Below are 13,953 nucleotides of genomic sequence, written 5' to 3' on the forward strand. Positions count from 1 at the left end.
CAGGAGAAGTTTGAAACAGTCGAGGTAGTCAGGGTAAATAATTCTCCCTTTCTTCAATATCTAGTCCCGGAGTCCTACCATGTAAAGATGAATTTGTGTCACAATGTTCACTTACTTTTCTCATAATGTTTTTTTTCCTGCTGGGTTTTTATTTTTAGGTGATCTCTAGAAAGTATTCTGTTCAAGAATTAGCTGTAAGCATCCTTTGGGGTATCTTTACTCTGATGCTCTTCCTCTAACCCTGAACAAACTCAAAACATAAACTTCCTGAAAATTTCAAATGATCTTTTTTATCTTTCAGGCAATATTGGCTCAGAACTCTCTTATACGGATATCGGTGTGTTCATCTCCTCTGATGGGGGCAACACATGGAGACAGGTGAGTGGAAGATTAGGAAAGTCTGCCAGCATCTCCCTTCCTGCAGATACTGAAACTCCTTATGACTTTGTAGTTGAAAAAAAAAATCTTTGACTAGCTAACAAGTTTAATGGATCTGACTGGCAGTTTAGAGGGGTCGTGGTGAGTGGGAGGAATCCTGAGCCTGGAAAGGAAAAACCTTGACTTGTGCTCGATGGTTATATAGTCCCTTCAGCATCTCTGGATGCTAAATGTTGTTCTGGTTCCTGGGGATACACTTATGAAGCTGTCTCTGTCATTGGTGTGCCAAGGAATCTTGGCAAGCAGTTCTCATCAACTTCCTCAATTGGCTTCTTTATCTTTAAAGTGAAAGGATTAGAATGTTGAAACCAGAAAAGCCATGGAAGTCAGTGATAATTTAAGAGTTATATAGGCTCAGTCATCAGTAACTATAAGACAGCTTAATACACATATATCTACAAGAAAAATCAGTTCAGTGTTACAAACAATAGACCTTGGAGTGATGATAGCGGTGCCCTACACAGCCACTGTGTATTTGATATATGCTGAGTGCGAACTGAATTTTTTACTTAAGTTTAATGTAGGTGACTACTATATTAGTCAACACAGACATATTTAATGTCAGCAAGCTGCCAGGCAAAATCCTTAAGATTTGACATTCCTTCCTTTAAGGGGTTCAAAATTAAATGGAGGAAATAATTTCACGTAAAACTAAATATAGTTCAAGGTGATTTATTATTTTAGTAGTCTTACTATAACGGGAAGAAGAATGAAGAGTTAGTTCTATTGGGGAAACTGGGAAATACTTAGAGGCGATACCTTACTACGTCATAAAAATAAAAATTCTGCCTGAGGAAGAGAAAGGAAAGGCACTGGGTATCTCGATGCAGAGGAATTCACTATTAGGGGTCTTGCTGGTCATGTGCCAATTGGATGGTCAAATTAAAGCTTGGTCTCACCACTGCCAGCATCATTGTCACCTTCGCTGCCAATGCAGCCATTACCACCAGCATAAATCCATTGCCAGGCACTTAACAGCTGCAACAGCTATTTTAAGTACTATACAATATGCAATGACGAATATGTCAGATCCTGCTCCAAACGCTGTAATCAAGTGTCTAGGGAACAGCATGTGAACAGGCGCCAACCTTCTGAATGTGAGATAACCTATTGCAAAGGCCAAAAGAGGTCAGGAGCTGAAAAGCAAACTTATCCAATATAAAGAACCATCATTGCTTAAGAACCTAAGGAAATACCTTACCTGGCCAATTGCCATAGTCGGATTCCTTCCCTGTGCTATTACCATCTTCGCTTGCTTCTCCCCTTTCTCAAACTATCAGACTTATACTTTTCACATCAGTGCCTGGCAAAGAAAGACCTAGCAGTGGCTAGGATAACATTATTAAGAAGAAAGTGTGAGGACCACTTTCTTCTCCTCCTTGGCTTCAGTCCTGCATCTCTATCACATTACTGATCACAGAGCCATCCTCTGACTAGCACTGTAGATGATGCCTTTCTGTCTCATATGTGAATTGCAGCCTTAGGTCCATTGCCTATTAAGACTGGCCATTAGTAAGGCATTATTTTTTAACTGAAAGAGTAAATTTGAAGAAGGAATAGAAAGAATTCCGGGACTGAAAAGCTTACTTGTTTGCAGTGTTCATATGTGCAGAAGATCATGTTATTCCTACCCCTTTCTTCTTCTTCTTCTTCTTCTTCTTCTTCTTCTTCTTCTTCTTCTTCTTCTTCTTCTTCTTCTTCTTCTTCTTCTTCTTCTTCTTCTTCCTCTTCCTCTTCCTCTTCCTCTTCCTCTTCCTCTTCCTCTTCCTCTTCCTCTTCCTCTTCTTCTTCTTCTTCTTCTTCTTCTTCTTCTTCTTCTTCTTCTTCTTCTTCTTCTTCTTCTTCTTCTTCTTCTTCTTCTTCTTCTCCTCCTCCTCCTTCTTCTCCTTCTCCTCCTCCTCCTTCTCTTCCTCCCCTTCCTCTTCCTCCTCCTCCCCCTCCTCCTCCGCCCTCTTCCTCCCCCTCCTCTTCCTTCTCCTCCTCTTCCTCCTCCTCCCTCACCTCTCCCCTCTTCCTCCTCCTCCTTTTTTAATGATTTATTTATGTATGTGAGTACACTATCAGACATATGAGAAGATGGCATTGGATCCCATTACAGATGGTTGAGAGCCACCATGTGGTTGCTGGGAATTGAACTCAGGACTACTGAAAGAGCAGTAAGTGCTCCTAACCACTGAACCATCTCTCCAGCCCCCATCTGCCTACTTCTGCTTAAACTCTTCTAGTCCTCTTCTCCCAATTCACCATCTGCATCTAGTTATCACATGAGCCAGCACCGGAATTCCCAATGTCTGCTTTCTTCTATGAATTCTGAAACTAGTGTTCTTTGTTAAATAAATACTGTTCCTGCTTCAAGATAGAATCATACAAGGCATAATCCTTGGTATATGTAGAGTTAGATCTGAGCACATCTTCTTTGAGACTCTGGTATTTTGCTGGTGCTTAATAACTATCTATAAAAAATAGAGATATGAAACATTGAATCAGTGGAGTAGTGAATTGATAGTTTAATAAGATATAGATGAATAGCTCAGATACTGACTTGACTTAAGACCCTGGAAGAACCATATTTTAAGGAATATTTTTAAAAGTGGTTCATGGGGGGTTGGGGATTTAGCTCAGTGGTAGAGCGCTTGCCTAGGAAGTGCAAGGCCCTGGGTTCGGTCCCCAGCTCCGAAAAAAAAGAACCAAAAAAAAAAAGTGGTTCATGGGCAGCAAAGTTGGGTCTTCTTCCAACTTGTAGAAGAATCTAGGAAGGCATAATTTTTCAATTTTTTGAGGGTTTGGAGACATTTTCTTTTGAGTCCTAGGGAAATAAACATTAAAACGGCATAGAGACAGAGGAACACAGATCAGAGAAGTAACTTACAAAGATGCTTAGGGAAATTTCTTTGAAATCATAATCTTTTGGGAGGGCCACAAAACACACACCTCTACCAGTACCTAGTAGAGCATGCACCATATCACCTCACCTTCTTATGATAAATTGGTTCACATTGGATTTTTAATCTATCAAATGCAGATAATATAATACTTGCCAGACTATCAATATGATGACTGGAAGGCTCAGAATCTAAGTGGAACAATGCATTTGAAAAACTGCAAACTGTTAAGCACTGCAAATGTCAACCATTGCTATGATTGCTGTTGTTCCAGATCTTTGATGAAGAATACAATGTGTGGTTCCTAGACTGGGGTGGTGCTCTGGTGGCCATGAAACACACACCTCTGCCAGTCAGGCATTTGTGGTAAGAACAGTCCCCTACCCTACTAATGAGCAGCTCTTCGATGTAGAAGGTTGGCACAAGCTATTCTGAATGGCTTACATTCTCTTCCATTTTCTCAGCAGCCCACTGGTTTTTTCTTTACTCCTCTTTTTTAATATCCTTATATCATCTACCTCATAGGTAGTAATAGTGTACCAGATAATTCAGATAGGGGCATGTGATGAATGAGGTCAGGTAATACAAATGGGTGGTCAGTTAAGGCAGAAAGGAAGGATCAACAAGCCCACATAGTCTTGATTTAGAATAAAAAATATGAGAGATGGAAGTTGCTCTGAAGGGCTATTTGGGTTTATGTAACAGATCCTGAGTTTAGTTTAAAAAGAGTTTAGTTTATGATTCTATAGCTGTCCTGCCATAAATGACACTCAGGTGTCATGTATATGCATCTAAAGATGAAGAGAGTTAAGTGGACTGATACTCTAGATTTGTAGCTGTAAGGAATTTGGGAGTGAGCCATTTTGTAGGCTTACTACTGTAAGAAAGTCTGGACAATGAGGGCAAACCAGGAACTCCAGTAAGAAAAGCCTTGGTGAAACCAGTCTTTAGAGTAGATAAAAGAGATATAGCCGAGAATGTAGAAACCCATGAGAAAATATCTTCATGGATGCTAAGGAGATAGGTGATAATAGAATCAAAATCTTTAATAGATCAAATAAGATATGGAGCAAAAAGTAGTAAGGGACTAAGTGGCTTGGAAAGCCAGTATTAGAGTAAGTTTAAAGCAGAAGTAGAGTTGGAAGATTTTGTAGCAGTTATGAATGTATGTACGTAAATGAATGAATGAATGAATCGATGGATGAATGAATGATAGTGTAATGGGGCTCAGAAAACCTATTCTAATTCATTAATGAGGACAAAGAGTGAACCAAGAATATATGTTGAGAGGACCTACTGATGATTCAGGATTTTGACAAAGGGTGGATGAATGTCTTGTGTGCGACTATCTTGAAGAGGTAAGTTCATATTCGGCTAAATGGTTATTTGCAGGTGAGGCTAGTTAAAGCATAAATGGTGGCATTCACCATGGACAGCTTCAACTGGGGCTTTGGTTATCAATAAGGTCAAAAGTTTTAGACTAAGAATTTAGGAGAAAACATCTGGTTGTATTTGAAGCAGGGTTGATCTTAAGCCACCTCAATAAGACTTTGTTTCGTTTGTGTTTTGAACCATAAGGAATTGTCACGTTTAGGTTGAAAGATGCTAAAAGGTTGTCAAAATCCTATAGCTTCATTAGCACAAGGTAGAATAGTTACATCCACTACCATATTATTTTACAAGAAGCTTGTATAAATAATCTTTAGAGATATGTGGAGTTTCTTTCAAGAAAATTGCTATACTAGCCTAAGGGTAAGCCTGTGAAAATTCCCAATATAATTATCATCCATTTGCTGCTTAATAATAGTCTGGGTTTGTTGAAGGAATGTTACATTCCAGACACTGTTCTAAGCTGCTCCAATGAATTATTCAGTTCAGCCCTACATGTGTGAGTGTTTTTTAAATTGCCGATATAATGATTTAAAAACACAAGTACATTAAATACCTTTTTCAAAGTGTTGGTGCACAGGTGTTAATTGAAGGGACCACTGGAGCTCCTGCATGTTAACTGTTGATGTTTTAGGCATGATAAGGAATACAGTGGCTGGGACATGGTTCCAGCCTGCTGAGAGATTAGAGTTGATATATGAATTTTAGATTACCCCAAAGTGATGTCTGTTATAAGAGGCTGACTGTGTAATACTAGACAGGGGCCGTCCTGTAGAAGGCCACATGAAACTGATGTTTGGAGGAAGGCTACTAGGAGTTAAGAGCAGTGAGAGGCAAAGGAGAGAAGTGAAAATTGTCTTGAGGGTACCATTCAGGGAAAGTATGGAGTGCTCAGAAAAAGATGGGAATTGCAAAAGGCAGCAGGATTGAGAAAACACTAAATGTCACTTCAAACTGTTAAGGGTGGTCATCCCTGCAAGTTTCAAGGCTCATTGCTACCTGTGGAGGATAGAGTGGACCTTGCACTGACAAAGAAGAGAGTAAGTCCTGAGGCTCATTTATTTTTAACCATGTGAGACATTGTTTCCTGGCTTAATCTTTACGTTTTAGGAACCATGTTAATAACGGCAGATGACTTCTTATATGAAAACATAGCTTAGGTAATTCTTTCCCTTTAGGTCTTAGAAAAAGAATGTAGAAGCTGATAGGGCTTGGCTATCCCTCTCTTCTCTTTCTCCTGGATTATGGGATCAGGGCTGTATGTTTCTCCTTGCTTTTGAGAACTTCCTACGGAGAATTCTCCTTAGACTGAGAGAAAGAAGAGTTTGTTGGTGTTTCATTTTGATGAAGGAAAAGAAAGTTAGCATATAAAGTAGGCAAGGAGATCATGGTACCAAGAGGTTAAAGAGAATTTCACCTCTCATAAAACTCGTTTAGTTGTTATTTCTTTGAAGCCTGCTCTTTTTTTAAAAATGAAACAGAAAGGGTGTGGATCTGAAGGGAGAGGAGTGGAAAGAAACTGAGATGTAGAGGGAGGAGAAACTCTAATTAGGATATACTGTATGAGAAAGTATCTATTCTCAATAGAAAAGAATTAGAAAAACCAACCAACCAACCAACCAACCAAACAAACAAACAAACAAACAAATAAAAACCCTTAGCCTTCCTTGCATCTAACCATTCAATTTGAGCTGTAGAAGTTTCCTTCCAAAGATTCACTTTCAAAGGAAGAACTTGTCTTGGAGATATTGGAGGAAAATGGCCTAAGTTATAAAAATTATTAAGAATTCATGTAGGGATCTATAGTCAGGAGCAACCACATCACTCAAAATTATCAATGAAAATTTGAGATTGTCCTGTTAAATGTAGTATTAATGGTATCATTATTCATTGAATGGAGAAAATTAAATGTACTCATCATAAATCAATGGTAGAAGTTTACTGTGGTGGCTATGCTGATAACACCAATTGTATCATTATCTAGTACACAAGTGAATCAACCATTGCATACATTGTATAAATATCATGTGTCAGATTTTTCATTTTTAAAGTAAAATATATGAAAAATGTGTGGAGATTATAAAATAACTATATTCATATTGAATTTCTCTTACAAAATGATACCGTTTGTTTACCTACCCTCACGTAAAAAATTTTAATGTTATTTTTAAACCAGGCTTTTAAGATCATTGTCTGCTTTTAAAAGAAGTTGATAGTGATGTTCCCTGAACATAGACAGGGATGAGGATTTCTATTTACTTACCAATCCACCAATTCAGTTCTCAGGAAAAAAGAAATCATTTGCACTTTCAAGTGTCTAAGTGCCAGCTATTGAATGTGTGTGAGAAGGAGCTACAACAAATAAGAATTTATTCAGAAATTGTCCTTTGTGAGTTTTGTTGTTGTTGTTGGGTTTTTTGTTTGTTTTTTGAGTGATTGATTTCTGTTTGTTTTCTTTTTTAACGCTTTAGGAGTGTTTTGTAAGGGCTTAACCGTGCCATTATCTTCAGTGTTTTCTTGTAAATATGACTGGCTAATTTTTGCTTCTTTCAAGCTTTTGAAACTCAAATACAGTTCCTTACTAATAGCTTCTAATTAGGTTGCAAACTCAAGGATTTTATTTTTTTTAAATACGTTTTAAGATGAAGAAAGATTAAGTAGTCAGTTCATTGTGATGCTCTCTTATGGACCTCAGATTGACATTATTTTGCATACGGATGTGTATGTATATTCACAAGATAAAAGGATTAGCTTACCTAGCTTCTCCCAATGCTATAGAGATGCTTAGAGCTAAATCGTAGCTACATTGTTTTACAGAGAAAATAGGAATCATAAAAAAAAGTGGGGTAAACTTTGCCTAAGCTAACAAGGCATGGCATTTCTGCAAATTGAAATGATATGTAGCTATATAGGCATGAAGACATAACAGTGTACAGGTCGACCCGTCCATGTGTGACCATGGAACTTTGGATGCCCAGACATTAGAGCCTCAGTACTGTTTCAGGTAAACCCTCCATCCTGTTTTACCTCTGTGTCTTGGAAATGTTAGAGGGAAATGAGCCATAGAGTCCTACTGAATGCAGTTTTCCAGTGAAAACTCACCATGGACAGGGTGTCTAACTGGCAGGTGGGTTGAGGTAGGCTGAGGTGGATTGAGGTGGCCTGAGGTGTGATATGCTGCTGAGACCTGACAGGCCCTTCCAGTTTGCATTTAATGCCATGTTTTTGGAGACAGAAAGGGAAGCATCACCTGGCCTCTGGTGTTGCTTCATTCACCCATCTATGGTTTTGAGCACCAGGGCTTTGTTCTGTTCAGAGACACATTTCTGTGAAAACGCAAACGTTCTGCCCAGTGCATGTCTCTGAGAGAGAACACTGCATGGGTTGCTCTGAAGAACTTTCAGGTGGCCAGCACAATATACCTCCTGCATGTGCACTAAGACAAAGGAAGCAATCTGCCTTACGAGGGGAAAGAAAGCTGATTCTCGGTGACCATTGGCCTCTACCATTGTCATGGACCTGTAGGAAGGACTTTTGTCATTTTTTTTTCAGAAATTCTCTTCTTCCCCCATGTCAATCCTATGTAGTGAAAGATACACAGATTATTAAAGGGTCCTAGCTGGACTGGATAGTCTAACATAATGTCTGGTATGGTAGACACCTTAAGGGAAACAACATTCCAAGATAATAAAACAGTGCTGCCCACGTAGTAAATCCTCAAGCAGAGAGTTCTCATCTTCTCCCATGGCTTTAGTTGTTTTGGGGGGGAAAGTTCAATGCTGAGCAGAATGAACTGACTTAGGACTTATTGCCCAGTGCTCTAGGTATACAGACTTTTAGACTGCATAATTGGAAGGACAACTAGATATTTGTTTTTCTAGCCATTCTGTTTTCATGAATATATAAATATGCAAGTCAAGACAGTATTACCAGCTTGTCCATTTGTCCTTCGTTGACTGCTCATTGTATACCTCTAGCACTACTAGAGAGGCTGGGGTACAGGGTTGAGCAGAGCAACAAGAATGAGGGTTTACATTCTGTATGTGAATACTAGACTATCCTTTATAGAACATGACAGGAATGGAAAATTATGTTTCCTTATTCTCTCCTTAAAAACTGATGGGTTCATGTATTCTCTCTAAATTCTAACTAAATTCTACATTCTCTCTAAATTCATTCATGGACATCATATTGCTTTTATTGTGAGTAACCAGCACATTCTTTTAAGTATGTGAAAAACTTTTTACTAAAAAAGTAAGTTGGAATGAAATGGTAATTAATTCAGCTTCGGTGTGTTTTTTTTTTCTTTCTTTCTTTCTTTTCGTAACCGTGCTGTCTAAAATTCATATTATCTGTTTCTAAGCTAGTTTTTCTTCCACCTTAAATCACACTGTTTGTCAGGTCTTTTATAAAAGAAAATAAACTCTGATTGAAATTGAAAAATATAAATTTTTATATTCTATTCTATCACTGTATTTTCCCCGCGTTTATGCCTGTGCACCATGCGTGTGCCCGGTGCTCAAGGAGGCAAGAAGGGGGCAGAAGATCACTTGCAATGGAGTCCCAGCTGGTGCTGAGCCTCCTTTGGGGTGCTGGGAATCAGACCAGTATATTATGGAAGAGCAGCCAGTGTTCTTAAGTAAAGAGCCATCTCTCCAGTCCACACATATTCCACTTTTAAGTTGATCCTATCTTATAAATCACAACCCTGATCAGAAAGCCAGAGCCATCTATCCAAAGGACTCTCTGACAATGTCAATGCCAAAACATGAAAGGCTATAAAACATCTACACAGGGACCAGAACTGAAAATGGAAAACCAAATCTTGTGTCTCCTCTACTCTCTGCATTCCTCCTTTCATTGCTGAAATACCACAAGCAATAGCTTTCATCATTTATTAATTATGTTTATTCAGACTGTATATATTTTATCATCAAACCCTATTGACTTCTTTCTCTTGCTGTGTCTGTTCTCTGTAGTAACCTTTATCTAGACCCATGTCTTACTTGGCCTTTTGTAATTACCTATGTCTAACTTTGCCATTCATCTACTTGCAACCACTTTGAGTCCAGACACTCTATTCACCATAGAGAAGTAAAATTTGTCTTTTAATGTTTGGACCGCATCATACCTCTCCTTTTATCTGGAGACAAAACCCTCTATGATGGCGTTCACCCTCAATTACAGATTCTGCTTCTTTCCACTCTGCATTACCACTGACCGTCTTTGTGCTCAGAAAGTAGGTCCACTCCACAATAGATGTTTGCTCTGTGATATACTTCCCCTACACACTTCTGTATCTTTTTTCTTACTGTTATTAGATCTCCATTTATGCTACCTCTTTTGGGTAGGAATTGTAGTCACCAGCAGACCACGTTACATCATTATGACTCATTGCTAACTTGTCTTTGCATCAGTTTATTGGCTTTTTTTTGTCTCTTCAAATCAACTACAAATTGCATTGTTGATGTGCATCAACTGCTTTCCTTCACTCTCCTCTCTGGAAATACCGCTCTAGTTTTACGACTGAGGGCACAGTTAGCTGAGGCACACTGTGAGCACGAGTCATTTGATCAGATGAGCTTCTATCATTTGCTATCTGTTTTCCTGTATTGCCATTATGTGGAGGTCACTCAGAAATTTTCTCTCTCCTTGAATATTGGCAATCTTACTGATTTCAATTTCACATATAGACTTAATGTGGGATTCCCAATTGCTCTGTCATGGACATTAATGAGCTATCGATGTGGGGAGGAAAATAAGAATCCCTTGGGAATAACATTCAATGCGGTTATCTCTGACTATTTGCAGAGTCCCAGCCATCACTAATGATAGGCAATCCAGGCCCAAAGTTCTTCTAGAAAGGACATTAAGTTTTTATTGTGTTTCCTAGAGTTTCTTTCAGGAGTTTTATTCCTTTTTAACTGCCTCAGCTTAAAAAATCCAAGTGCTAGAAATCACTTTTCTCAGGATGCATCCACATGACACAATTGTAGGCTTCTAAATATCCCCTGGATCATTAACGAAGGTCAATGGAGTCCTTCCTCACTCTGCCTCTAGAGACTGTGCATTTGTTCCCCTTAGTTTATGTCTTCCTTGGACTCTTCTTGCACAGGCTGCCTGCCCTTCCTGGACTAGTCTTTAGGTATCTGCTGCCACCGTTCTTCCCTCTAGCCCATGACTCAGATCCTTCCATGGAGATTATGCCATACAGCAGAGCTTCAGCTTAGTTTCTCTTTCTGTTTGCACTTGGCTTTGTCTTCATGCTGAAAAGTACAATGTGACCTCATCTTCTGCCTTATGGTGTCATCCTCTCTTTGTATAAAGTAAAAATAGCTTCCCCCTTTCCCCTGTTGATGAACATATAAGAAGAGGGCACCTCTCATCTTGAGATACATGTGGCCTTCACTGAAGTCGGCTAGTAGTGTTGCTAATCTCTATCAGAGAGGAAATTTTCAATGAAGCAAGGGAGGAGGCCTTGAACTCATGTCATTATTCTATGGAAACAGTAAGCAATCTGCTTAGAGTCACATCAACAAACAGGCTTGAAAAGAGAGGTTTCTATTTTCAAGAACGTATGATGTTTTTCCTTAACCCCTGGAACTACCAAACACAGCAAAGTAGATAGTGGCCACACGAAACACTACAACTACCTTTATTATTGTAGCAAATTCTGGAATAGAGTAGCAAGTAAGTTAGAATCATGCTCTTTCCACAGAAGTTCAGGTCCTCTCATCTTGCTGAACACTGCCTTAGCTTTCAACTCATGTTTTTAAATGGCTGAATTAATTGAGACCTTAAAATTCAAGGTGATAAATGCCAAAAGTTAGGAATTCATGGATACTTTCTTTCATGGCTGTGGATCAAGGTATGCCATAAACCTAAATACTGTTTTCAGATTGGCTACCTTCGATGAGTTAAGATGTTATCTTCAGTACCATTTTGTATACTTTGAAAGAATGATAAGATAGGAACCCAGAGAGGGAGTAACAGGAGAATCAAGAAATTCAAAAGGGAATAGAAAAGGGAATGGAGTGGCTTGCTGTTAAAAGGAAAGATGATTCCTACAACCAGTATATGGAAGTCAATGAATTCATACTGGAAAAATTTAGTGGATGGACTAAAAGAGGACCTTTCACATTCCTTTTCTTTTCATGCATTATCATTTAACATTTCCTTAGTCCAGATAAGATTTTTGGGGCTATGATGATGAATGGAACAGTCCTTGACCTAAAAAAGTTCACAGTTTAGTAAGAGTCAGACACGTTTTCTGAAATGATGTATAATATAAAGTACGAAGCATCTCACAAAGATGCATACTTGAAGTGTAAGGGGTCATTCAAAGAATAAAATAAGTACATTCTCTAACCCCCAAGAGCTTAAAATCCTCAATATATGGAAAGTCCCATATATATTTCAAAAATCTTAAATTGTGTACCTAGGGAAGATTTAGGAACTTGACATGCCAAAAATGACCCTAGAGGATTAAGAAGCCAAGAACATACCTTTGGGCTATATAGTCTGCTTAAATCGAGAAATAGAGAGGTACTTGATCTTGTCAAGAAAGAGAAGGAAGCAGGCATGGAATTGCTGCAGTCCCTTCTACTAGAAGCATCCTCTAAAGAAGTGCAGAGTCTGCATCCAGAAAGGACCAGACCTGTATGTAACTCTTGCACAGAAGCGGGAACAGGGCATCTCTGAGTAGTCCAGACGGACATTAGCCATTCCTACAAATCCTTTAAAGTGATATTGAAAAGGTAGAGTAGTCCCAACATGCCTTCTGAACAAATAGGAAATTGCTTTTTTTTTCCAAGTTTGATCTGAAAGACACATGCACATCTTTTCTGTAAGGCAAACCCACACTACTCAATTTATTTCTGTCAGAAACTCAAAAGGCTGAGTTGATTGTGCTATAAATTGAACCTCCAGTTTCATTCTTCGTATTTGAAATGTGACACCCAATCCATAGAGCCATCCTGAGTGTGTACATGTGTGCGCGTGTGTGTGTTTGTGTGTGTGTGTGTGTGTGTGTGTTTTCTCAATTCTAACATGCTAAAATATTTCTGCAGGTCTGATGCCATTTCTGCTCATTCTGGGAAGAGAAATTTTGATCAAATCTTATGATATAGGGAGATGTTGATGATTAAGTATTGATTATCCAAATTGCCAGATAACAAGATAAAGAGGAAACTTTAATATCTAAAATATGGTTGTCAAACATTGTGACTTTATTTTCAGCTGTGTCTTTCATGTATTTGTTTCTGCCTCAGGGTGAGTTTTGATGAGGGCCATTCCTGGGACAAGTATGGTTTCACATTGCTGCCTCTTTTCGTGGATGGTGCGTTGGTGGAGGCAGGAATAGAGACCCACATCATGACGTGAGTACTTCCTTACTGTGACTGAGAATAGACTGGAGACCTCAGTTTCCCTTCATTTATATACTCAACACTTTACTGGGGAGTACAAGAAGAAAACATTTCTTCTCAAGGCCAGAGTTTCCTCATCTATGAAATGAAATTGTTTAAATTTTTACCCATCAATCCACAGAGCTACTGACAGAATCACGGGGTCTCATATCCTAATTGACTAATGGTATTTTTAACAATTTTAACACAGGGATATATCCCCCTTACCTCAAGCATAAGAAAGTTAAGTTTCTGGTGGGTTTGAGAGATTTAGCATTCACTCATGAGTATCTGTTCAGTGTTCAATTTGGACCCAGCCTGACACTCTGGTCAGAAGTGAAAGAGTAGATGCCATCTCCAGAACAGAACTGCTACATGTCAACCAAGATAGGAGGGAGAACACATTCGTGACAAATATCTTTAAGCTGGACTTGTGTTACAATACAACTTTCCTGGGGACATTTATTATGCAATGTAGATAAAGACTTCCTCTAGAGTTTGTTCAGGAAAAAAACCAACGAAACCCAACAAACAAACAAACAAACAAAGAAAACAAAAAAAAACCAAAAACAAAAAAAAAAACATTGATGGTGCCTACTATGTGCCAGATAATATCCAGATAGCCAGTTCATAGAGAAATCCCTACTTCCTGTTATCCCCACTTGAATAAATAAAGTGGACAGATGACTCAGCTTTGGAACCCAGAATACTTTTTTTTTTAAGGGTCTCCTTTTTATTTTTTTTTATTATTAACTTGAGTATTTCTTATATACATTTCGAGTGTTATTCCCTTTCCCAGTTTCCGGGCAAACATCCCCCTCCCCCCTCCCCTTTCTTAT

General features: G+C 38.7%; 1 protein-coding gene across 1 annotated transcript in view; it reads left to right on the plus strand.

Moving 5' to 3' along the window:
- Sorcs3 (sortilin-related VPS10 domain containing receptor 3) overlaps positions 1–13,953 on the plus strand; it is a 618,610-nt gene that overhangs the window by 521,772 nt on the left and 82,885 nt on the right. Inside the window, 3 exon segments of the mRNA NM_001106367.3 lie at positions 302–378; positions 3,595–3,686; positions 12,980–13,087. Coding sequence (NP_001099837.2) covers positions 302–378; positions 3,595–3,686; positions 12,980–13,087 — 277 coding nt within the window.

This window comes from Rattus norvegicus, chromosome 1 (genome assembly GCF_021556685.1).
Source record: "Rattus norvegicus strain SHRSP/BbbUtx chromosome 1, alternate assembly SHRSP_T2T, whole genome shotgun sequence".
NCBI lineage: Eukaryota > Metazoa > Chordata > Mammalia > Rodentia > Muridae > Rattus > Rattus norvegicus.